This window comes from Gracilinanus agilis, chromosome 5, assembly GCF_016433145.1.
Source record: "Gracilinanus agilis isolate LMUSP501 chromosome 5, AgileGrace, whole genome shotgun sequence".
In the NCBI taxonomy this organism is placed as follows: Eukaryota; Metazoa; Chordata; class Mammalia; order Didelphimorphia; family Didelphidae; genus Gracilinanus; species Gracilinanus agilis.
Genome location: NC_058134.1, coordinates 288473488 through 288500185, shown reverse-complemented (window position 1 = coordinate 288500185; position 26698 = coordinate 288473488). Strand labels below are relative to the sequence as shown.

The window sequence follows — 26698 nt, the reverse complement described above, 5'->3', positions numbered from 1 at the left end:
TAGTTGAGGCAGATTGGCAGGATTCCTGTCCCTCCAAAATAGTGAAAGGCTACTAACTGGAGGGGAAGAGAAGAAAAGAAGCAAACACCAGCCCACCACTTTCTATTTTAATTCTTCTAGCTATTGAAAACTCCACATACACTCAACCTCCTCCATCTTCAATGCTCAAAGCCCTGGTCATTTCGACACGTCTATGTCTCTGTTACCAGGGAGTTTGTTGGCTTGACCCAAACTCAGGTCTATGTATAAGACAGACTCGAGAGATAATGAGAGATATGGCTGCTTTTATTGAGATACATCATAGGCAATATAAAGGAGCAAGAAAAAGAGCAATTAGAGGAAAGGTGGGACTGGGAGACATTCACATTCCGTTTGGTTTGGGGTAGGAAGAGAATGGGGCAAGATGGCTCGCCTCCCTCCCTTACTCCTAAAGCTCGACCATCAGACATGAGCTCCGCCAGTTTGTATGCTGACAGCAGACACAAGGAGGGACGACTGAGGCAAAGTTGTTCTAAATGATGGCTTCGATGCCTCTTCCCACTTTCAGGAGCTATGCTTAAACTCTAGAAAAGCCAATATAACATGCAAATTATGTGCAAATAACACAGTGTGAAAACATAGGATGAGCTCTGTACAGGTCTGAGTATGAGGGAAAGAAGAAAGGTCCCGGGTGGGCTGGGAGGTGGGAAAGAAAAGCTTGTGAGGAATCAGAGTAACCAGCACCAGCTTGACATGTCACAGGATAGTTAATATCTCTGGCTAGACATAGTAATTGCGTTACTTGTATTCTTCAGGATGGAGGTTTCCCCAAGGATAGGCTCTGCTTTGACATAGCTTGACAAAGCGGAGCTCCCTTTCACTCCTTCACCCAAGGAGGCCCCATCCCCAGAGCTGTCACTGCTAACACCTCTGCAGCTGCCAACATGCCCACTCGTAGAGCTGCCTGTCACAGCTGCAAAGAAAAGAAGAAAAGCTAAGATGCATGAACCACAGGAGTTACCAAAGACCTCATACTAGCTAAAAAGGGGAGGGTGATATCTCAGAAATCAACAGGAGAATTCAAAAGAAACCAGGAATGAATTAAATACAAAATATGCAGAGTTTCTTAACAAAGAGAGCTGTCCACAAATGAAATAGTATTTTTCAGGAAGTAGAGAACTTCTCATCACTATGGATCTTCAAGCACAGGCTGGTGGAATACTATGAAATGTTCTAGACAGGAATGGCGCTTCTGAAAGGATTTGGACTAAATGAAATCTGTGATGCTCTCCAACCCTGAAGACTCCACAGGTCTGCAAGGGACCCTACATGAGGAGGGGGAAATCTGAGGGTGTGGGTCACAGGTGCTAATGTTTTCTGGAAAGAATGGGAAGGGGCAGAGGTGAAGAGGAAGTCCTGCAAAAGGGAGCAGAGTCCATAGTCGGGGAAAGAACTAAGCAAAGGTGGGAGCTCCAGATCCATATCGTGATTCTGCCTGGTGAACTGGTTTATCTCCCTCCAAGAAGGGCAGGAGTGGAATTAAGGACAGAAAAAGTAGTCATAGAGGATACTTACAAATGCTAACAGCACTTGGACACTCTCCGGACATTCTGTAGAAGAAAGAATTAGAGAAAGGTCAGCAGGTCAAAGACCTTCCAGTTCAAAGATCCAGGAGGACATTCTTCTCCTTCCCCCCATTTTCTGGCGGCTCTCTGCCCAGTGGAAGAGCAATGGTATTCAATTGAGAATCAATCATATTGATTGTCTATAAGTTAACATCATAAAAAAAATTTCAAAAAGTCCAAGATTTACTTTCCTTTGGCTTTGGATTGTGCCTTTGTCTTCTTGTAAATAAAAAAAAGTGTACTGTTGGGAGATATGATGTTTTGGGAATTAACAAGTCTTCTTGTCAAATAATGAAGTCATTTTGTAGGAGACCCAATTCCAGAGGATTTATGAAGCTATTTAGTTTCTCTATTCCATAGTTTTTCTGTAAATAACTCCAAGATTGGGATTAAAGTCTTCATCTTTCAATGTGATTCAATAGAAAAAATGGTTCTGAAGTGAAAGGTCTTGGGTTCAAAACCTGCGTCTAACATTTTCTACCTATGGAACTTGAGCAAGTCACCAGTCACTTAACTAGACCTCAGTTTCCTCCCCTAGGAGGCAGTTATGTGGCACTGGAGTCGAAGACCTGAGTTCAAAGCCGGCCTCAGCTATCTGGGCACTGGCAAGCCATTTAACCTCTACCTCAGATCCTTGAAAATGAAGATGAAAATAGTATTTCTTTCTTGTGAGGATCAGTAAAGTAATCCTCACATAGTAGGAACCATACAGATGTTCTTTCCCTTTCCTTCCTCTGTGAAATAAGGGGGCTGGACCTCTGAAGTATGGACCAGTTTTTTATCTATAACTAAGAATAAGGACAAAGTGAATACAGAGCAATCAGGACAAAGCTGCCTTCTTGCTTGCTTTTAAGCACAGTGCCTGGAGCATAGTAGGTACTTAACAAACGTTCATTGACAGCCTGGATGATTACCTCTCTAGGTCCCACTTTCCACAGAAATTAAGGAATGAAATTATATTGGTTGCAAATACTTTTGCTGGCTGATCATTCTAAGTGTTGGAAGTGGATTTCCAAGGGTCCTTTCATCAAGCTGAATTATACTACCAGTCATAATTTAGAGCCACCCAATCACCTAACAAACCCAGCTGAGGAATTAAATAAACAGAAGAAAGGAAAATGTCAGCAGAGCTACAATTGACATTAATGAATACCTACTGAATTCTTTGATAATTCAAGGAGTTGTGATGTCATCCTTTGGTACATATACTACCAATGTGAATGCAGATCACAACCTCTCAATGCCTTAAATACTTTTCTTGATGACCCATCTTCTGAGGGTGAAGCCTTTTGAAATTTAGTTCAGGTGGTTTTCTGATGACCAACACATCCATTCTATCACGTGGCTCATACCCCAAACTCCCCAGATTGGTAGAAATTAACAAGATCTCAGCATTTGGGAACCCAGGGATCTCAAAATAAGGCACTGAAGGAGGAATTCGATTGCAGAGACAGTTGATCTTACAATCATCAATCAACAGTTATTAAGTACCTACTATTTAGATGCCATTTAGGTACAACAGATAAAATTCTGGCCTGAAGTCAGGAAGACTCAATTCCTTGAGTTCAAATATGGCCTGAGATACTTACTAGCTATATGATCCTGGACAAGTCATTTAACACTATTTGCCTCAGTGTACAATTTTTGCCTCATCTGTAAAATGGGCTGGAAAAGGAAATGGCAAGCAATTTCAGTATCATTATCAAGAAAACCCCAAAAAGAGTCATGAAGAGTTAGAAAGGACTGAAAACCAACTCAACAACAACACTGTATACCAGGCACAGTGCTAGGAAGAGAAGACACAAGTTCAAAGAATAAAACATCAACTACTCTAAAAGCATTCGTTCCATCAGGATAAAGAAAGTTACTTTAATTTTCCTTATTTTTTTAAAACCCAGTCCCTAGCACAGTATAAAATGAGACTGCCAGTCCAAATCATACTTCATCCCAGACATTCCATTATGTGTACATAATACTAGTCAAATGAGTCAGTAACTAATGCAGAAATATTGGGAGTATGTCTTCTTGGGTGCTCTCCTTGACTTCCTTCTCACTGTCCACATTTCCCAGGGTTTCAGTGTTCCCTAGGTAGCTCTTAATAGATCCAACTTGGAAGAAAATGGAAAGCTCACCACCTTCTTCCTCCCACTTGAGATTTAGACAGCTGCACTGATTCAGAAGATTTACTAAGAACTTTGAAGTCCAGACCCCATCATGGCAGCAAGTCACAACTTGACAAAACTTTACGTTAAAGTTGGATTTCAGATTTGGGGTTTTTTTCCTTTGGGGTGGGGAAGAGGTAAGACTAGTTTCATGGGCATTTTATAGTAACTACAAGATAAATAAATGTGAAATAAATAAATAGTATATAGCAGACAATAGTTAGCTCCACATTTCCCACACGAGATCTGAATTCAGTTACAAAAACAATTGAATAAGATTTAAATTATGCTCTCACTTCCTTCATCCTCCACCCATCATGGCCAGCTTGGTTACCTGCTCTCCTCACACTCCAACAGCTTCTTGTAGGTCGCAATCTCCATATCCAAGGCCAGTTTGACATTCATCAGCTCCTGGTAATCCCGCAGCAGCTTGGCCAGCTCTTCCTTGGTATGGTGCAGGGCTGTTTCTAGGTCTCCCAACTTCTTCTTGGCATCCTTGATGGCCAACTCCCCACGATGCTCTGTATTCACAATGGCTGTCTGCAGCTGCTGGCACTGGATGGGGCAAAGATATGAAGAACACATTCCAATATCATCCCCTCCATATTCTCACCTTCAGACTTGGTGGATCCCCACCCAACCCAACCAAGGAAGAGGAGGAAATGAAACATTTTTCCTGTGAAAAGGAGACATAGCAATGCTATGAGGTTGATAGTGTGAGTATTATAATTCTTGGCTTACAAAGAGGGGGCTCAGAAAGGTTAATGAATCTGAGGTATATAAGGGCAAGAACACCACTCAGTGTGCTCTTCTCCAAATTAAACAACTATATTATAGACCAAGGATATTTTACAAGTATATTTATCAGGACAGCTAGGTAGCACTACTGTGGGAAGTGGGGAGGTCCTGAGTTCAAAAGAGCTCTAAGATACTTCCTAGCTGTGTTACTCTGGGCAAGTCACTTAACCTCAATTGCCTTGTCCTCACCACTCTTCTAAAACAGAAGGTAAGGATTGGGTTTTTTAAAGTATATTTAGTGAATAATATGGAAATAAGTTTTGAGTGATAATAGATATACAACCCAGTGGAATTGATTGTCAGCTCTGGGAGGTGGGGAGGGAAGAAGAGAGGGGGACAACAAGAATCATGTAACCATGGAAATTTTTTTTCTTTTTTAAAATATATTTTATAGTATATTTAGCACATTTCCAATCTGACAGTAAAATAGCAGGTCTCGGGCCATGATTTTTCTCACGAAGATGCTCCCAGTCCCTCTGAACATGACCCTGAGACCACTCATCTCCCAATATCCTGACCTCAATTATTCCCACCTGCTTCTTTACTGAATCAGACTCCCCCTTCAGTCTCCGCACAGTATGGGTAAGCTCTGCAATCTCTTTCTTTGTTTTCCGAAGATGCTCCTCATGCTTCCCAGCTGTCATCTTGAGCTCCTCATACTAGAGGTCAAAATAGCAGTCAAAGAGATTTAAGTTATATGGACAATAGACCCAGCCCACATACCCAGAAGAAACCCAACTGGACAAAAGGATCCACCTTCTCTATGTTGTAATCCTCCCTTGAGAAATCTCTTTTTTTGATACCCTCTTGGGAACTAGCCTCTGTTTGATCGTTTTAATTAGTCAAGTCAGGAAATCTATGGGCCAAATATATATGGGAAATACCATATTCCCTACCTTCAAGAAATTCATAAGCATCCAACCACTCTGCATGGAGCTCTTATTTCCAACCTAACCCTTAGGATTGGAGATCTGGCTTAGTCTTCCTCATTCTCCTGAGCCAACAACTTCACTCACTCACCTTGGTCTGGTACCATGACTCTGCCTCTGCTCGACTCCTCTTGGCAATCTCCTCATACTGAGTTTTGACCTCAGCAATGATGCTGTCCAAGTCCAGGCATCGGTTGTTATCCATGGACAGGACAACTTTGGTATCAGAAACATGAGTCTGGACCTGGCACAACTCCTAAAAGGACAAAAGAAGCTATAGATTCTGTCTGGATCCCTCCAACCTCCCCACCTTCATGCCCTCATGAACTAATGTCAAAATGGGCAGCAGGAGACCTGTGTTCTTCTATTTTCATAGGTTCTAGAAGTGGGAAGGCCTTCATTTTACACATGAGGAAACTGAGTCCTGGAGAGGTGACATGATTTGCCCAATATCAGAAAACTAGTAATTGGCAGCGCCATGGTCTTCTTGTTCTAAAACTAATGCCTAAGGTCAAAGGACCTTGATTCAAATCTTAACTCTTCTACTTACTAACTAAAACCTAAGGTAAGTCAGTTAACTTCATAGGAATTCCTTTTCTTCATCTATAAAATAAATATGTTGGAGTGGAAAATTCCTTTCACCTCACAACCTATACTCTCCTCTGTTATCGCATCCTACAGTATTCATTACCTGTTACATGTGTTTTGTCTCCTCAAGTACTCTAAACTCCTTGAAAGCATGAAATATTTCTTAACCTTCCTTATATCTAGATAAATTACATCACAAATATTGAAAGTGCTAAAAGACTAAAATTCTTTGAGAATGAGTAATTATGTGATCATATAACTATTTATATTAGTTATATGGGATTATGAAGAAAAGAAGAAAAGACTAAAGGTGAGAAAAGTCAGAAAAGCATGGGCTATATTCTAAGAACTAGGCAATGAAAAGCTATCCTTGGAGAGGACTAATCAATGCCAACCTAGAGGAAAGTCTATAATGGAATGTTAAATGGTTATGGTTTGAACCTCATTCTTTTTCATGCTTTTAACAGACTTGGATGAAAAGAGAGATGGCATGCTTCTGAAGTGAGTGGTTGGCATAAAGAAGGGAAGGACATGGGCAGATCTGCCAAACTAAATAGAACAAAATGAGGAGAGGTTAGGGAGAGATGAAATCTTCATAGAGCAAGTACAATGGTCAAGGCCAATAAGATAAAATTCAAAAGAGATAAATATGAAGTCCTTCATTTTAGAATGCATTTCATGTGAAAAATACCTATGAGTTGACCATGACTTCAAGATGAACCAATGTTGTGGTTGAAGAAAGAGGCACAGGATTGGGTGAGAGAGAAGGAGAAAGACAGGGAGAAACAAAGAAGGATAGAGAAAGAGAAAGAGGAAGAAGAGAAGGAAACACAAGAGGGGGAGGAGAGAGACAGAAAGAGTGCAAGCAAGAGGAAAAGAAGTAGAGAGAAGGAAGGAAAGAGAGCTATTGCAGTCCTATGAAAGAAATGAAAGAAATCACCCAGGCCAAAAGAGTGAATGGCTGCCCTATGCTGCCCACTAGTCAGTGTCATGATGAGAGAAATTGACAAATTTCTGTGTATCCACCAGGGGAGCAAGGATGAGGATAATAAGAGGAATGGAAGCCATGTCATAGGAGAAAAGGTTCAGGGTTCAGGGTTCACTCTTCAGTTTATCCTAAAAAAGAAAAGATTTATGAATAACCCTCAAGTTCCCTACAAATACTTGAAAAGTCATCTAGAAGAACAAGCAGGTTTAGTACATATAGTTTCAGAGAGCAAAATTAGGACCAAGAGATGAAAATTTTAGGGAATCAAGTTTCAGCTCACTATAAAGAAGAATGTAGCAACCACAGTGGGCTAGCAATGGACCATGAAACAGCACTGATCAGTACTCTCCAAGGATAGCTCTTCATCTACTGAATTCTTAGAATAATGCCTCATGCTTTTCTGACTTTGCTTACCTCTAGTTCTTTCTCTCTTCTTTTCTTCATAATCCCTGTAAGTCACTAATAAGTTATATGATCACATAATTAGTCATTCTCAAATAATCTAAATCCTTTGACACTTTCAACATTTGGGATGTAATTTATCTAAATATGAAGAAAGTTAAGAAATATTTTATGGAACTAGAAGAACCTCAATGAACTGATACAGAGTGAAATGAACAGAATGAGAAGAACACTGTAAACAGAAAGTAAAACATTGTGGAACAATTCAATGTAATGGGCTTTGCAATGCAACAAGCCAGGACACTCCTAAAGGACTTATGGGAAAGAATGGTAACCACATTAAGAGAAAGAACTATGGAAATAGAAATGCAAAAGCAAAACATCACTTATCACATGTATATATGGGTATGTGATTTGGGGTTTAGGCTTTAAAAGATCACTCTATAGCAAAAATGAATAATACAAAAATAGGTATCAAGTGATAACATTTATACAACCCAGTGGAATTGCTAGTTGGCTCTGGGAGGGGGAAGGGAAGAGGGAGGGAAAGAAAATGAATCATGTAAACATAGAAAACTATTTTAAAATAAAATTTTTAAAAATATTTCATGGAGTTTAAGAAATACCTTTAAGGAGCCTAGAGTTTAGCTGAAATATGTGTATGAACAACACTATGATGCCTTGGCAATCGGAGAACCTGGAAATGAGTTCCACTTCTGAACCTTTCTTGCCTTGAGCAAGTTATTTCATATCTCTGGGCCTCAGATTCCTCATCTTTAAAGTGAGGTGGATAGACTAGATGTCCTTATAGCTCTAAAATCTGGGATCTTATCTAAGGTCTTTCCCAGTTCTGCATGACTTGAAATGTGGAAGCGAAGTTTAGATGACCAACTGGAGAGATTCCTGCATTTAGCTGAGAAAAGATTGTGTGTATATAAATTCCATAATCTCTAAGATCCAACTCTTTAGACTCCATGATTCTATGACTGGGTTCATGTCTCAAGTCAAATCTCAGTTCTTCATTCTGGGCTTCAGACTCTCTTCTCTGATTCTGAAGTAAATTTTCTAATTCCATCTAGGCAAACCTATTTTTTGCACATGATTCCCATTTCCCTCTCATCCAGGATATATTAGTCCCTTCTCTTTCTGCCACCCTTATTCTCCATTCAAGCTATTACAACATGGAAAAGATGGGTAGAGAGGGGCAGAGGATAGTCGAGGATCATTCTCTTCCTGAAAATACCCTAATGGATGGCTCAAATTGAAAGTGTGATATAGAAGCTTCTTGATGCTGCACACAGACAGATACAAGCTGTCATATTCCCTAACTGGTTTCCTCACCATCTCATAGAGAATCTTAAGGAAGGTGTATTCCTCCAACAGAGAGTCACAGACGCCCTGAAGATCTGCATGGAGCATGTGCAAAGCATCAGCATCCTAATGGCAGAAGAGAATATCATTCAGAGACATTTCTGGAAGCCTTTAGAATCCCATTAGAAGACATTCCCTAGTACTCAAAAAACATCCCAGCCACCCAGCTTACCTTCTTGAGGGTGATAAATTCGTTCTCTGCTGCTGTTCGTTTGTTGATTTCTTTCTCATAGCTGTGACATAGAGCAACTTTAAGTCAGACTTAATCCTGTCTCCCATTCCCTTTGAGGATTATTGGTATTAATTAATCTCAATAAGAGCTTAATGTCTGGCTAAGGACCAAAAGCATAAAAGAAAGGCAATAGAGGGAGAAAGACATTCTAGATTTGTAGAAAGGTGTCCCCCTGTGAAGAAACAAAATATTTTTAAAACTGTGAGTAGAGGAAGACAGAAGAGGAGAAATAGATAAATACATTTATTATTCAGAAGTCAATAGGTCTGGTGTCTGAGAGCCAAGAGGAGGGGGAAGGAGTTACTTCTGCTTTTCCAGGATGAAAAGACTGTGGGTATTCTGACCCAGAGACATCTTATCCCTCACCTAGCTCTCTGAACATGAATTCTCCCCTGCTCTACCACTACCCTGCCTTGCCAACTCCCCATTGGCCCCACCACCATTTTCCTCTCCCTCACCTGATCTTTAATTTTTCCATCTTGTCCTGTGCATCACTCAGCTCATGGTCCAGCTTCTTCCCCTCATTCTTGAGGCCATCCAGATGCCTCTGCAGGTTACCTATGTATTGCTTAAAGAATGGCCCCAGGTCCTTGGCAGTCATATTGTTCTGGCTTTGCTTCTGAAGCAGGGCCCATTTGGTCTCCAACACTTTGTTCTGCTGCTCCAGAAACCGTACCTGGAATTGTAGAGTCATAGTAATGAGATGTGGAGGACACATTAGAGTTCAGGTATAGCCCAACCCTTCCTTTTTATGGAGGAGGAAACAAAAGCAAAGGAATTGGAGTGACTTATCCAGGGACTCTCAGCTAGGAAAAAATCAAGATTCAAATTCAGTTTCTCTGGTTCCAACTCCAAAGTTCTTTCCATTTGTGCCATGTTACAGGAGAGTAAAGAAAAGGCTTGAGACATCCATGCCTGGCAGTAGGAAGGGGCCCAAATTTCCCACCATTCCCCTGTCCCAGCTTTATTCTAGTGATCTTTCTACCACCTAGGTTATCAGCAAAAAGAGGAATTCCCATTTACACAGCACTTGAAATTCATTAAGTAGTGCTTTCTTCTCAACACTCATCTGAGGCAGGTAGTATGAGGATTGTTCTCAACAATTTACATAGAAGGAAACTGAGGCTCATGAACATTAAATGACTTGCCCAAGATCACACAACCAAAAAGGGACTAAAATAGGACTCAGAACCACCCACGTCAAATACTCTCCACTACCATGATTCAACAGGAGCAGTCTTCACTCTTGAAATGGGAACAGAGTAGGAATTTTCTCTGATGGGAATCCCAAAGGGACTTTTCTGGAAATTCTTATGCAAAAAATTGCCAACTGAGAGCTGGGCACTTCTGCTCTTTGGGAGTCATTCAAATGGTGCCCAATTCTGCCCAAAGAGAATGTAAATAGCTAGAGTTTCTTTTATGAGCTCTCACTAGAGCAATGTCACCAGAATCAAGTCATTAAGGGATGAGGAAGGTTGGGGAAGATTTGCCTCATGATTTCACCTTCCTCCTGTTCCCTGGGCCTTTCACCCCCACAGAATCATAAAATCACCCATAGCAATAGAAAAGGAGCAGAGAGAGAGAGATGCCAGTTGACCAGAAGAATGACCAAAATTCCCAGGGAACCACATTCTGTATCCTCATAGGTATCATGTTACAGATGGAAACACACACAAAACGTTCTGTCAGGAAATTTGAATTCACTAACTAGCTAATCACTTGGCCTCTCTGAGACTTAGTGCCCTCATCAGTAAAATGGGAATAATAGCCCCTGCCCTATCTTCAATTCACTCCCAGGATCAAATAAGATAACATATATTAAAAAAAACAAAGCACCACATGAATAATCATAGCTGGTCTTCAGAATTATAAAGCTCTTTCCTAATGGCAACCCCAGAAGGTAGTAGGGAATAGTATTATCCCCAATTTATAGTTGTGGACACTCAAGCACAATGGTGAAGCACCTTGCCTAAGTGTCTGGGATTCAGACCCATATTTCCTGATTCCAAGCCCAGACCTGTTTCCAGTATGTTACACTATCTTCCAAGTGGAAGTAAAGATGTTTAAGGTACCCTCAACATCATCTCAGATGAAGCATGTTCCCCAGCATTCATCAGGGATGTAACAAGGGGGGCAGAGGAGGGGGGATGCCAAGACTTGGAAGGCAGACTTATAGAGTCATTTTCAGGCACAGCCATTGTGTGGATTTGTTTTACTTTTCTTCTCGTATTTGTTACAAGGAAGGGAGAGGAGAGCAATTTTGGAGAAAGAGGGGTGCTAGTGATAGGGAAGTAAAAAAATTTAAAGGAAAAAAGAAATTGTTTAAAGTATGGAAGAGAACTGAAGAATGTTCAGAAGAAGATACAGCAAAGTAAGTAGCTTTGATACTATGTACAATTCATTAATTTCTTTTAAAAATACAAGCTGAGGGGGCAGCTGGGTAGCTCAGTGGATTGAGAGCCAGGCCTAGAGACAGGAGGTCCTAGGTTCAAACCCGGCCTCAGCCACTTCCCAGCTGTGTGACCCTGGGCAAGTCACTTGACCCCCATTGCCCACCCTTACCAATCTTCCACCTATGAGACAATACACCAAAGTACAAGGGTTAAAAGAAAAATACAAGCTGAATGTAATAGAGATTGATGGCTTCCCATAAAATCCTCTTTTTCTGTTCCTTGAATATATGGAAAACCTAATGTTCATGATATTTGTCAAACACAGAAGAGCCAAAGTAAAAATGAAAAGATATCATCTCACATCATCTTCTTTCCTGAAGGTTAAGACAAATAACAGTAGACAAGTAGGAGGTCCTCCCAGGGAACAAATAAAATACCTTCCAAGAGGCAGGTTGGTGACTAGTGCTTGATTAGTGAATAGGAACACTGAGTAATTCTGTTCTCTCCCCTTTCTCAGTGTTTACAAAAAGCCAAATGGAACAGGAAAAGGAAAAGAAATGAGAGAAGTTGGAATGGAGTCAACCTCAAGATTTTATTCTGGTCTTCCTATTGTTTCTTTCATGATTGTTCTCACTGTCCCTCAGAAACCCTTCTAAAAGGCAAAACAATGGAACCAAGTCCCAGGCTTCCTAAATTCTCTCGACCTTAGAATCTAAAGTGCCTAGAGATCAGAGTTTTTCCAGCTGCAAAATCAGAAATTGAGGGGGCAGCTGGATAGCTCAGTGAATTGAAAGCCAGGACTAGAGACAGGAGGTCCTAGGTTCAAATCTGGCCTCATACACTTCCCAGCTGTATGACCCTGGCCAAGTCACTTGACCCCCATTGCCTACCCTTACCACTCTTCTGCCTTGGAGCCAATACACAGTGCTTTTAAAAAAAAAAGAAAAGAAAAGAAAAAAGAAATCACTAATCAAAAAAGGGAAAAAAAGAAAAAAAAGAAATTGATAGGGCTACTAAGATTGAACTCTTTTGAGTTGTATTGAGAAACCAGCCCTTCCAGTTACAATAGCAATGGATCAATCACATGACCTCTTAGGACCTTGATTTCCTCATTTTCATAGCATAAAGGTTGACCTCAAAGTTCACATTAAGGATTAAATTCTTTGGAATTTACTTTTAGAAGTAGAGTAGTGTGTAATCAGCATAATAATCAAAATAATGAAAGTAGACAAAGTAGTGGACTTGGATTTGAGAGATCTAGGCTCAAACTCTGGTTCTACAACTAGATAGATAGATAGATAGATAGATAGATAGATAGATAGATAGATAGATAGATAGATAAGCAGGTGGGTGGGTGGATAGGTAGGTAGGTAGGTAGCCTTGCAAGTCATGCTATGTCTTTGAACTTCACATTCCTCATCTGTAAAAGCTTTCCCCAACTGCTGCATACAGTTTTTGTGAGGCAAGCATTTTGTGCACATTAAAAGAGCCATAAATGCATATCTTTATGTAGATTAATATAATATAATCAATTATCAAGAAAATTCATTGTATTACAATAAGTTTAAACAAAACATATCTGTTATGAAAATAACAATACAATAACACTGCATTGCCAAAAGCAAATCCTCATGACATAATTCCTGACTCAGGAAAGAAGTTATTCCATCAATTCCTCTGCTTTGTACTACTCAAAATGTCCCAAACTTGGGAAATGTCATCTCCTTCCTAGGTCTCCCTATCACCATACTCCAAATCCGAAGTGATTCTTTAATTGGACAATACCTCCCACTGCAATGTCCACCCTCTCTTCTGGTTCCAAGTCAGGCTCTACCTTCAAATTTCCCTCCCTATCAGTCCCACCCACTAATTTCCATTTCCTTACATTATTTTGCCCAGTTGCTATTTCCAGGGTTCTGTCAAGAGCAGGCAAAAAAAGGAAGTAGCCCTCTCCCCTGCCAGGAGTGCTTCACACTCTCACCCTTGCCCCAAGCTTCCCTAGCTTCTTTCAGGATTCAACCCACTCAGCCCCCTTGCCCTAGTGCCTTCCTCTCCTCTGGTGTACATAAGGGTTTGCATGTTGTCTCCCCCGTTAGAGTGTGCTGGAAAGCAAACACCATGGTTCTGTCTTTCTAAGATCCCTTGAGCCCTTAAATATTAGTTGACTGGCTAACTGATAGATTTACAGACCCAAAATGATGTGGTCTGACACTGAGTCTTAATTAATTAATTAATATGTCCTTGGAGCATTGTTGGTTGTCTGTTTTTTAAAACTTTCAATTCAGAATTCTCTCCAGTCCCTTTTGCACTCTTTCAGAAAGCAAGAAATATGATACCTATAATGCATAGGAACATTGCCTTGCAAAATAAAATTTCACTGATTCTCAGTGGCATAAAGGACCTCAGAAGTCATCTAGTCCAATCTGGACCTGTCCAGGAATCTCCTCAACACCACTCCCAGCACATGATCATTCATCCTTGGCTTGAAGACTTTCAGTGACAGAAAACTCACTGCCTCCTGTGACAACCATTCAGCTTTTGGACAGCTCAAATTGTTAGGAAGATTTTCCAAGCTAAAACCTGCTTCCCTCCAACTATCACCCATTGTTCCCAGTTCTACCACAGACAAGTTCAAATAATGCCCCTTCCCAAATGTCAACTCTCCAAATAATTGAAGACATTTAAGAGTTGCTCTATGGCCATCTCCATAGCACCTACAGCATTTCCTCACAACAATCATTTGGGGAAAATAGTGGAAATAGTCTCATCATTCCCATTTTATGGATGAGAAAACTGAGAAATAAAGTGATTCACCCACAATCATACACCTAGAAAAAAAATCATAAACTTGAATCTACGTCTCCTGAATCCAAGTCCATTATTCTTTCCACAGCTTCACACAAGGAGTAACAGTAAAAGTGGAATCAGGATAAGAGAGAGACCTCCACCCAGGTGGGTCTGGACTAAGGTAGAGGCAAATTCTATTCCATGTCTCAGGTATGTTTCCTAAAAGGCTTAGGCAAAATTCCCTACATGTTTCTCTGTCCCCTTCTCTCCTTCACCACCCTCTCCAAAGCTTACCTTATCGATGAAGCAGGCAAACTTATTATTGAGGATCTTGATCTGCTCCCGCTCCTGAGTCCTCACCTTCTGGATCTCAGGGTCAATCTCCACATTGAGGGGGGTCAACAGGCTTTGGTTGACAGTTACCTCTTGGATGCCTCCAGGGGGGCAGGAGGCCCCAAAGTTTGGCCTACTGGTGTGCAAGCCTAGAAAGTTTCCAGCCCCAACACCTAAGCACCCAAAGGGCCTCCCATGAGATGTCCCCTGAGTCATACTGACAGCGATTCTTTTATTAGCACCCAAATTATGGTGACTATAGCTGCCAAAGCCACCCCTTGGGCTGCAATAAGTAGCACCCCCAAACCTGCTCCCACCTCTGGACATTGTCATGGAGCTGAAGCTGGTGTGCATCTGAGTACTACCAGAGGCTGAGGAGGAGCTGAAGCCCCCTTTGGTGCTGTAAGCCTGGCGAGACATGGAGGCCCTCATGAATATTGAGGAGAAAGATGAGTAGAATCAGTCAGGCTGATAGGGCACTGAATATCCCAGGAGTGCAAGGAGATGGTCCTTTTATCTGCTCCCAAGAGAGGTAGCTTGTGAGTTCCCATAAATACCCTTGTCCCATTGCTCAAGAAGGAGCAAGGGAGGGACAGCTGTGGGTCTGAGGATCCTCCCACACACACCCACACACCCCTTCCTCAGTTTTATCTCCTCTTCTGAAAAGGAACCAGGATAAATCCATGACAGGAAAGGGAAGGCCACCTTCTCTCCCCCACTTCAGATGTTCCCCTAACTTGAAATATGATGATTCCAGGATCCCACTATTATATCCCTCTACTCCCCAACTCCCTCCTGACAGATTTAGAATCCTATGCCCTAATCCAAACTGTTGTCAGTGAAGTCCTTTCTATTCTATGGGGTTTATTGATCAATCTCATTGGATAAGGAGTCCTAGGGCCCTTGGGCAGTGCAGGTGGTAAGTTAAGTTGGGTAATGGAACTAAAAAAGATTGGATATCCAAGCCTGCTTCATTCCCAGCCCACAACATCTCTCTTCTATCCAGTCAGAATCAAACTGTATGAAGACCATGACTGGCATCTTCATGTATTTGCATGGAAGCTCCTTGAGAAGAGAAACCATTTCATCTTTGTCTTTGTATCCCCAGTACCTAGCATGGTGCCTAGGATTATGGCAGGTCCTAAAGAAATGCTTGTGGGTTAAATGATTGATTATCTTGCAGTGGAAGGATTACATTTGTTCTTTTTGGCCCAAGAGAGCCCTAAATGTTTATGGAATTGAATTGGACTAAATTAATTGGGCCAGAGGTGCAACGGATATCACTAATAATGATCAATTTCTTAAGAGTTACAAATATACAAATACAAATACATGAAAGTACAAATTTTCCCCTGTGGAGTTATAACAGATTAATTTTGTTGATTACCTTGTGCTTTCTCTTTCCCATTTACTTTTTTATGCTTCTCCTGAATCTTTTATTTGAGAATCAAATTTTCTGTTCCACTTTGACCTTTTCATCAGAAATGCCTAAAAGTCCTCTATTTTGTTAAAATCTGTTTTTCTGTTGAATGATTATACTTGGTTTTCTGAGTAGGTGATTTTTATTGTAATCTTCACTTTTTGCTTCCAGAATATCATATTCCAAACCTTCTCATATTTTATTGTAGAAGTTAAAATTTCCTGTCATCCTGAGTGCCTACACAATATTTGAATTGTTTCTTTTTGATTGCTTTCAGTATTTTCTCATTGAAACAGGGCGAGTTTCAGCCTGATAGAATAATAGATTCTTTTTTAAACTTTTTAAATTCCTAACTTGCTACAAAAAAAAAGCTGACTTTTTTCACATATACCACAGAACACAAAGAGGGTTGAATATGAAAATGTCAGTCTCCATTTTATACAATTTGCATATATGTAAAATCATAAGCAGAATGATTTCAGAAAAAGCTGGAAAGAGCTACATGAACAAAGTGAAATAGGCAGAACTGGGAAAACATTGTACACAGTAACAGCAATATTATGTTATAAGCAACTATGAAAGGCAGCTTCTCTGAACAACACAATGATTCAGGACAATTCTGAATGATCAGTACAAAGAATACTATACATCTCCAGAGAAAGAACTGTTGGAGTCAGAATGAAGATTAAAGCATATTATCTTTCATATTTATGGTTTTATTTTGGAGTTTGGATTTTATATGAGTATTATCTTACAACAATCATCAATATGGATATATGTTTTGCTTGATAATATATGTATAACCCAGATCAATTTGCTTACTTTCTCTGAAAGAGAAGAAAGTAGATAATTTGGATCTTATCATTTTAGAAAACATAGGTTGATAATTATCATGGATAATTGGGAAAATAAAATATCCTTAAATTATAAAAGCATATAATAAATCTCATGTTATTTTCAAAATTATTTTGATTATCAATACTTTCTTCTGTTCTGTACATTTGTTAAAATATTTCAACATAGATAGGTAGATTGATAGATAGATGGATGGATGGATGGATGGATGGATGGATGGATGGATGGATGAATATCACTGTTACTAACCTTCCTTCTCCAACTCCTCCCCTTCCTTCTCCAACTCCTCCCCCCCACAGTTAAATGGCTACCTTTAGAGATAATGAGTTCCACACTTCAAGAAGTCTTCAAATAAAGACCATTTTACTGAGACATTGCAGAAGGTTAAAAGATAGATTGGACCAGACAGCCAAGAAAGTCACTAAGATTCTGTTTAGAGGAAGGGATTTCTCTCACTAGAGGAAGGGACCTTGTCTAGCAAGTAATCCCTGGCCAGGCCTGTACCCAGAAGTATTCACATGACAAGATCACAATGGTAGCTGCAACTGTCCTTCTCCAGACTGTGCCTCACTGTTACCATCTTCCTGCCTGGGAGGCAGAGTGAGAAAGATGCCTCCATCAACCTCAAGGCCATCAGCTCCTTGCACTAGCCATAGGCCCTGACTTTTACTAAAGGCCAAGCCCTGCAGGCATCTCCCCATAAGTCCCAGGGTGGGAAGAAGGAAAATGTCCAGGCTACCCAGGAGGAATATATTAGGCAGGCCACTGCTCACAGCCAAGCCACTCAGGGAAAATATACTCCTTGGGGAGAGTCAGCAAGCTACAGCCAGAGAGTCTCCACCCAGACCTATGAAGTCAAGGCCTTCCATCTGAGTATACCATAACAGGCCAAGCCATATTCCAGGAAGAGACTGAGATCCCAAAGCTCTGTGCCCTGACCCTTCTCATCACTCCTCACGTGTGCTATTATTGCTCTGGGATAAACCTAGTGACTGACCCCTCATCGGCCCACTTTTCCCAACAAACAACTATTTTAATAAGGAAAAAGTAAATCCCAGCAGCACACTGGAGGGTAATAATAATGATGACAGTTAGCATTTACATAACGCATCCTTTCCTCTCATTCAGGAATGTCATCTCCTCAAAGTCAAGGAATGTTCTCTCCTCAGTGCTTAACATAGTCCTTTGCAAATTCTAAGTGTTTAAAAAGATTTTGTTGAATTTAACTGAGTCAAAAAAATTCAATCCTTCAATCTTGTGTAATTGTTTCAGTAGTGTCTGGCTCTTCATAATGCCATTTTGTGGTTTTCTTAGTAAGGATATGGGAATGTTTTGTCATTTACTTCTCCACCTCATTTTACAGATGAGAAAACTGAGGCAAACAGGACTTAAAGACTTGTTCAGAATCACAGCTCTTAAGTGGGCTGTTTTGAACTCAGGAAAGCCAGGTTCAAATTCTTGCTGACTTCAGGTTTAGTCATCTAGCAGTCAAATCATATATTAAAATATTTTAGTATTATTATGAAAAGAGTTGTGTCCTAATGGACCACCTAAAAGAATCAAGGAGTTGAGGGGAAGAGAAAAGAGGAAGGAGAAAGGAAGAGAAAGAAAAAAATAAAATCTTTACATAAATCTAAGAAAATAAGAATGTCAATAATCATTACTTTAAACAATGTTACTTTCATTAACACCAAGACTCTGGCTATGTAACTCAGGGGAAGTTATTAATCTCTCTAGTGATCCCGGCAATTCTCTAAGTCTACAGCTTCAAACTACATTAGTAGAGTTTCCTCACTGGGTGTTCCTCAAAGTAATAAAATCTCAGAAAAGTATCATGGTTACTAACTGACTTGAATATTAGTGAAAATAAGATAATTCAAGATGAAGGAGTAGAGGCAGGAAATGGGAGGGGGGGAAGCTAAATAGAACCTCTTACTTTCAAATACCATACTCTAAGAGAAACATTAAAAAGTAAACAGAGATTGTAAGGATTTCAATAAGGTTAAACTGTTTATATTGGTATACTTGTAACTCCCAAGAATTTAACCATTATTAGGGCAGTTAGAAGGCAATACATATGATAGGATAATATCTAAAAAAATAAAATTAAGGAGGGGAAGAAGAAGGAATGAACTGAGAAAGTGAGGGAGGGAGAGGTGGATTAGGGTAAATTTTCTGACATAAAGGGGGCATTAATGAGCTTTTACACTGAAAGGAAAGATGGTGTAGTTGGTGAGGAGTGCTCGAACATTACTCTCATTCCCTAACTGATAAATAATCAAAGGGTATAAACAAGCAGATTTCAGACTAAGTAATCAAAGATATCATCAATTATATGAAAAATGCTTTAAAACACTAATGATTAGAGAATTCAAATTAAAACAAACTCTGAAGTAACACCCCATACATATTAGATTGGCTAATCTAACAGAAAAGGAAAATGACAAATGTTGGAGAGGATGAGGGAAAACTGAGTCAGCATTCTTGGTGGAGTTGTTTCCAGCCATTCTGGAAAGTATTTTAGAACTACAGCCCCAAAAGCTATAAAATTATGAAAACCCTTTGAACCAGCAATACTATTACCAGATCTATACTCCAAAAAAGATAAAAAAAAAACAACAAGTTAAAGGGGTTCTATCTACAAAAATCTTTATAAGAGCCCTTTTTATGGTGGCAAAGAATTGGAAATTGGGGGAATACCCATCAAATGGGGAATGTCTGAACAAGTTGTGGGATATGATTCTGATGGAATACTATTGTGCTATAAGAAATGATGAACAAGATGCTCTAAAAAAAAACCTGAAAAAACTTAAGTGAACTGGTGCAAAGTGAAATGAGAAGAACCAGGAAAATGTTTTACAAATTAATGCAATACTACACATTGATCAACTGTGAGTGACTTAGCTATTCTCTGTAATACAACAATCCAAGACAATTCTGAAGGACTTATAATGAAAATGTTATCCACCTTCAGAAAAAGAACTGATGGAGTCTGAAGCATATGTTAGAACTTTATTTTTATTTTTGTTTATTTTTTGGTCTTCTTTCTTCCACAACATGAGAAATATGGAAATATGCTTCAAGTTGTTTGCCAACTTAGTGGGGGAAGGAAGGAAGTCAAGGAGAGAATTTGGAATTCAAAAATTTTAAAGATAACTGTTAAAATTGTTTTAACATGTAATTGAGAAAAATTAAAATTTTTAAATTTAAAACTAATAAGTAGTATCTTTCTAAAACCATCAGCAAGCATTATACTTAATGGAGATAAGCTAAAAGCCTTCCCAAAAAGATTAGGGATGAAGCAAGCATGCCCATTTTCACCGCTACTATTCTATATTGTACTAGAAACAATAGCAATAAGAGAATAAAAAGAAATTGAATGATTAAGAAGAGTCAGTAAATGCCCAAAGGGCATTAAAAGACTATCTTCCCTTTGATCCAGCCATACCACTGCTGGGTTTATACCCCAAAGAGATAATAAGGAAAAAGACATACAAAATTATTTATAGCTTCACTCTTTGCGGTGGCAAAAAATTGGAAAATGAGGGGATGCCCTTTGATTGGGTAATGGCTGAACAAATTGTGGTATCCATTGGTGATGGAATACTATTGTGCTCAAAGGAATAATGAACTGGAGGAATTCCATGTGAACTGGAATGACCTCCAGGAATTGATGCAGAGTGAAAGGAGCAGAGCCAGAAGAACATTATACACAGAGACGGATACATTGTGGCACAGGCAAATATAATGGACTTCTCTACTAACAGCAATGACAATCCAAGACAACTCTGAGGGACTTATGAGAAAGAACATTATCCACATCCAGAGAAAGAACTGTGGGAGTAGAAATGCAGAAGAAAAACAACTGCCTGATCACATGGGTCGATGGGGATATGATTGGGGATGTAGAATCTAAACAATCACCCCAGTGCAAATATTAATAATATGGAAATAGGTCTTGATCAATGACACATGTAAAATCCAGTGGAATTGCTCATTGGCTACGGAAGGAAGGTTGGAGGAGGGGAGGAAAGAACATGATTCATATAACCATAGGAAAATGTTCTTAATTAATTAAACTTAAAATCTTTAAAAAAAAAAAAAGAATAAACAGTGAGGAAAATAAACTATTACCCTTTGCAGCTGATGTGATATCTATGACTTAGACAATCCTAGAGAATCAACTAAAAAACTAGTTGAAGTAATTAATAACTTTAGTAAAGTTGCATGTTACAAAATAAACCTACATAAATCATCAGCATTTCTACATATTACTGACAGAGTCCAGCAGCAAGAGATAGAAATACTACTTAAAATAACACTAGACAATATAAAATATTGTCAACAAATCCAAGAATTCTATGAAAACAACTATAAAACACTTTTTATACAAATAAAGCCAGATCTAAACAAATGAGAAAATATGAATTGCTCATGGGTAGGCTGAGCCAATGTAATAAAAATGACAATTCTACATAACAATTTACCTCTTCAGTGCCATATCAATCAAACCACCAAAAAATTATCTTATAGTTCTACAAAAAATAATAACAAAATTCATCTGGAAAGACAAATGCTCAAGAATATCAAGGAAATTAATTGAAAAAAGATTAAAGAAAGGTGGCCTAGCCACACCAGATCTCAAACTGTATTATCAAATGCTGGGTGGTTCATTAGATAGAAAGTCAGGCCTGGAGATTAGAATTCCTGGGTTCAAATCTGAACTCAGATATTTCCTAGCTGTGTACCCCTGGACAAGTCACTTAACTTCCATTGCCTGGCCCTTATCATTCTTCTGCCTTGAAACCGATATTTAGAATCTTTTCTAAGACAAAAAGTAAGGATTTTTATAAACAAATAAATAAAACTGTAAACACATCAAAACAATCTGGCACATTTTCTCATTATTTCCCTTGATATTCTTGACCTTTTGTTACTCCAAATGAACTTTGTTATAGTTTTTCCTAATTCAGTAAAAAAGTTTTTTGGTAATTTGATAGGTATGGTACTAAATAGGCAAATTAATTTGGGTAGAATGGTCATTTTTATTATGGTATCTTGTCCTACCCATGAGCAATCAATGTTTTTCCAATTGTTTAGATCTAGTTTTAATTGTTTGGAAAGTGTTTTGTAGTTGTTTTCGTATAATTCCTGTGTTTGTTTTGGTAGATAGATTCCTAAGTATTTTATATTATCTAGGATGATTTTAAATGGTGTTTCTCTTTCTAACTCTTGCTGCTCTAATGTGTTGGAAATGTATAGAAATGCTGATGATTTATGTGCATTTATTTTGTATCCTGCAACTTTGCTAAAGTTCTTAATTATTTCTACGAGCTTCTTAGTTGATTCTCTAGGATTTTTTAAGTAGACCATCATATCATCTTTGTTTCACTCATGATCTTATTGGGAAGGCTTCTAATTCATCCCCATTGAATATGATGCTTGTGGATGGTTTTAGGTATATACTGTTTATTATTTTTAGGAAAGGTCCTTCTATTCCTATACTTTTCAGTGTTTTCAATAGGAATGGATGCTGTATTTTGTCAAAGGCTTTTTCAGCATCTATTGAGATAATCATGTGATTTTTGTTTGTTAGTCTGTTGATATGGTCAATTATGTGGATGGTTTTCCTAATGTTGAACCATCCTTGCATTCCTGGTATAAATCCCACCTGATCATGGTAGATGATCCTCTTGATCACCTGCTGGAGTCTCTTTGCTAGTATTCTATTTAGGATTTTTGCATCTATGTTCATTAGGGAGATTGGTCTGTAGTTTTCTTTCTCTGTTTTTGATCTCCCTGGCTTTGGAATCAGTACCATATTTGTGTCATAAAAGGAATTGGGTAGGACTCCTTCTTTGCTTATTATATCAAATAATTTGTGTAGTATTGGGATTAGTTGCTCTTTGAATGTCTGATAGAATTCACTTGTGAATCCATCAGGCCCTGGCAATTTTTTCTTAGGGAGTTCTTTCATGGTTTGTTCAATTTCTTTTTCTGATATGGGATTATTTAGGCATTCTATTTCTTCTGCTGTTAATCTAGGCAATTTATATTTTTGTAAATATTCATCCATATCTCCTAGATTGCTATATTTATTGCCATATAGTTGGGCAAAATAGTTTTTAATGATTGCCTTAATTTCCCCTTCATTAGAGGTGAGGTCTCCCTTTTCATCTTTGATACTGTCAATTTGGTTTTCTTCTTTCCTTTTTTTTATTAGATTGACCAGTATTTTGTCTATTTTATCTGTTTTTTTTTTCAAAATACCAACTTCTAGTCTTATTTATTAATTCAATAGTTCTTTTACTTTCAATTTTATTAATTTCTCCCTTGATTTTTAGTATTTCTAATTTAGTTTTCATCTGGGGATTTTTAATTTGCTCACTTTCTAATTTTTTGAGTTGCATGCCCAATTCATTAATCTACGCCCTCCCTAATTTGTTAATATATGCACTCAAGGATATAAATTTCCCCCTGAGTACTGCCTTGGCTGCATCCCACAGAGTTTGGTAGGATGTCTCATCATTGTCATTCCCTTCAATGAAACTGTTGATTGTTTCTATGATTTCTTCTTTGACTAGCTGGTTTTGGAGAATCATATTATTTAATTTCTAATTAGTTTTTGATTTGCCTGTCCAGGTGCCCTTACTAATTATTATTTTTATTGCATTATGATCTGAGGTTACATTTATTATTTCTGCTCTTTTGCATCTGTTCGCAATGTTTCTATGCCCTATTACATGGTCAATCTTTGTGAATGTACCATGTGCGACTGAAAAGAAGGTGTATTCCTTTTTGTCCCTATTTATTTTTCTCCATCTATCTATTAAATCTAATTTTTCTAGGACTTCATTCACCTCTCTTACCTCTTTCTTATTTATTTTTTGGTTTGATTTATCTAGATCTGAAAGAGGAATATTTAGATCTCTCAATAGTATGATTTTACTATCTATTTCCTTCTTGAGCTCTGCCAGTTTCTCCTTTACGAATTTGGATGCTATGCCATTTGGTACATACATATTAAGCACTGTTATTTCCTCATTGTCTATACTGCCTTTTATGAGGATGTAATGACCTTCCCTGTCTTTTTTAATCATATCTATTTTTACTTTGGCTTTTTCAGAAATCATGATCACCACTCCTGCCTTCTTTTTCTCATTTGAAGCCCAAAAGATTTTACTCAAGCCCTTTACCTTAAACTTGTGTATGTCCACCCGCCTCATATGTGTTTCTTGTAGACAACATGTGGTAGGATTTTGGTTTCTAATCCGCTCTGCTATTTGCTTCCGTTTTATGGGTGAGTTCATCCTATTCACATTCAGAGTTATAATTATCAGTTGTGTATTCGCTGACATTTTTGTATCCTCTCCTAGTTCTACCCCTTCTTCTTACACTATTTCCTTTTAAACCAGTGGTTTGCTTTAAGCCAGTAACCCTTGTCCCCTCCCTTGATTTACTTCCCTTTCTACCCCCTCCCTTATTATTCCCCTCTTTTTATTTTTAAGGCCTAATGAATTCCCTCCCCCTTCTTCTTCCCTCCCTTTTTTGACCTCCCCACTCCCCTGCTCCCCTTGGTTTATCCCTTCTGACTTTCTCAGTAGGGTTTGATAGAGTTTTATATCCCAATGGATATTGCTACTCTTCCCTCTCAGGGTTAATTACACTGAGAGTAAGGTATAAATATTATCTCTTAATGCTCTCTTCCTCTCCTTCTTATAATAGTATTCATCCCTTCCCCTTCCCATGCCCTCCTTGTGTGTAATAGAATATCCTATTTTTCTTATTCATTCAAGTTTCTCTTGATATCCTCTACTATTCACCTCCCTCTTTCCCATCCCCCCCATATCATCTTAGATCATTTAGTATTCCAACCTCTCCCTATGTATAATTCTTCTAATTACTATTATAGTGAATACTATAATAGTGAATAGAGTTCACTACAGAGAATTATACATAACATTTCTCCACATAGGAATACAAATAATTAGATTTTATTGAAGCCCTTAAAGAGACAAATTTAGAAAATATGAGTTTTCTCACTTTCCCTTCTGTTTCTTATTTACCTTTTCATGTTTCTCTTGATTTTTGTGGTTAGATATCGAACTTTCCATTTAGTCCTGGTCTTTTCTGTGCAAATACTTGGAAATCTTCTATCTTGTCGAATGCCCAAACTTTCCCCTGGAAGTATATAGTCAGTTTTGATGGATAGGTGATCCTTGGTTGTAGACCCAATTCTCTTGCCTTTCTGAATATCATATTCCAAGCCTTGCAGTCTTGTCGTGTGGAGGCTGCCAGATCCTTTATGATCCTGATTGGTGCTCCTTGTATTCTGAATTGTCTCTTTGTGGCTTCTTATAAAATTTTTCTTTTACTTGGAAGCTCTTGAATTTGGCTATTATATTCCTAGGGGTTGTCTTTTCAGGGTCTAGTGTAGAGGGCAATCTATGGAGCCTTTCAATGTCTATATTGCCCTCTTGTTGTAGAACTTCAGGGCAGTTTTGCTGAATAATTTCTTTTAGTATGGAGTCCAAATTTCTATTAATTTCTGCTTTTTCAGGAAGATCAATGATTCTCAAATTGTCTCTTCTAGACCTGTTTTCTTGATCTGTCAATTTCTCATTGAGATATTTCATGTTTCCTTCTATTTCATCAGTCTTTTGACTTTGTTTTATTTGTTCTTGCTGTCTTGAGAGATCATTGGCTTCTACTTGCCCAATTCTTGTCTTTAGAGACTGGTTTTCTGCTATAAGCTTTTGATTTTCCTTTTCGATTTGGTCTGTCCTGTTTTCCAGCTGTTTGATTTTGGTCTCCAATTTGCTTATCAGTTCTTTTGACTTGAGGGCATCTTTTTCGAATTGCCCAATTCTAGCCTTTAGAGACTGGTTTTTGGCTATAATCTTTTGGTTTTCCTTTTCAATCTGGTCATTTCTGGTCTTTGATTTACTTTCCTCACTTTCCAATTGTGAAATTCTGCCTTTTAAACTGTTATTTTCTTGCCAGATCTCTTCCATCTTTCTCATAATCTCAGATTTGAACTCTTCAAGGCTTTGTGACCCATTTTCATTTTTTTGGGAAGGTTTGGATATAGTTACTTGTTTGTTCTCCTCTGCTGTTTGCTCTGTTGTCTGGATTTTTCTATGTAAAAGTTGTCCAGTGTTAAAGGTTTCATCTTGATCTTTCTCTTCTGGGGTTCCTGAGTCTGGCTTGCCATTGTTAGCCCAGCACCCTCTCAGCTTTATCCTCACGCCCAGGATCTATCTGCACTCTTTAGGTTCCTGATGTCTCAGGTCTAGTTGTTCTCAGGGTCAAGCCTCCTGGTGGTCCCCTTGCTTGTTCTTCTGCCTGAAGCTCCTTTAACAGTCTCAGGGTGCTGCTTCCACAGTCATGAACCCCTCTGCACTGGGTCCCCATCAAGGTCCACACCTGTGCTCAGGATCCTTCAGGATCCATGGTCGCACCTGCGCTCGGGGTCTGTGTTCAGAGTCTGTGTGTTCTTTTGCCTCTTGGGATCTTAAGTCTTGCTGACCTCAGGAACAGGTCCTGGTGATGCCAGGTAGCTGCCAATGACTTAATGGGTACCCCAAACTTGCTCTAAATCTTTTTCACTGGCTTTGGCACTGTAGGTGGTGTGTGTGGGGAAGGGAGTTGCTCAGCTTGCGTTTTAGTAGAGCTATTTCACCCCCTTATAGCATGGAAGTGCCCCGATCCCACATACCTTCAATGCTGTGCCCTGTTGTGGGGTCCCTTCGTTTGTCTGGATTTGTTTTTATGTCTTCTTGAGGAGTCCTATATGCATGGGTTAGGAGAGGTCAAGCAGCTGCTTTTTACTCTGC

General features: G+C 38.9%; 1 protein-coding gene across 1 annotated transcript; it reads right to left on the bottom strand.

Annotated features, from left to right (window-relative positions):
• Positions 1-746: 746 nt before the first annotated feature.
• LOC123250405 (keratin, type II cytoskeletal 79-like) lies at positions 747-15019 on the bottom strand. Its single transcript, XM_044679462.1, has 9 exons — positions 14549-15019; positions 9533-9750; positions 9015-9075; positions 8813-8908; positions 5585-5749; positions 5098-5223; positions 4101-4321; positions 1555-1589; positions 747-952 (listed from the first exon to the last, which is right to left on the bottom strand). Exons 1-9 carry the CDS (start codon positions 15017-15019, stop codon positions 747-749), a joined length of 1599 nt encoding a protein of 532 aa, XP_044535397.1.
• Between the last annotated feature and the right edge of the window lie 11679 nt (positions 15020-26698).

Bases quoted from the DNA above. Each gene is read 5' to 3' on its own strand.
- LOC123250405 (XM_044679462.1), bottom strand. From the start codon at position 15,019: ATGAGGGCCTCCATGTCTCGCCAGGCTTACAGCACCAAAGGGGGCTTC. The intron at 9,751-14,548 runs GTAAGCTTTGGA...CTACAATTCCAG, and splicing joins TTGCCTGCTTCATCGATAAG to GTACGGTTTCTGGAGCAGCA. The intron at 4,322-5,097 runs GTGGGAATAATT...TGCCCCATCCAG, and splicing joins CTGATTCAGTAAAGAAGCAG to TGCCAGCAGCTGCAGACAGC.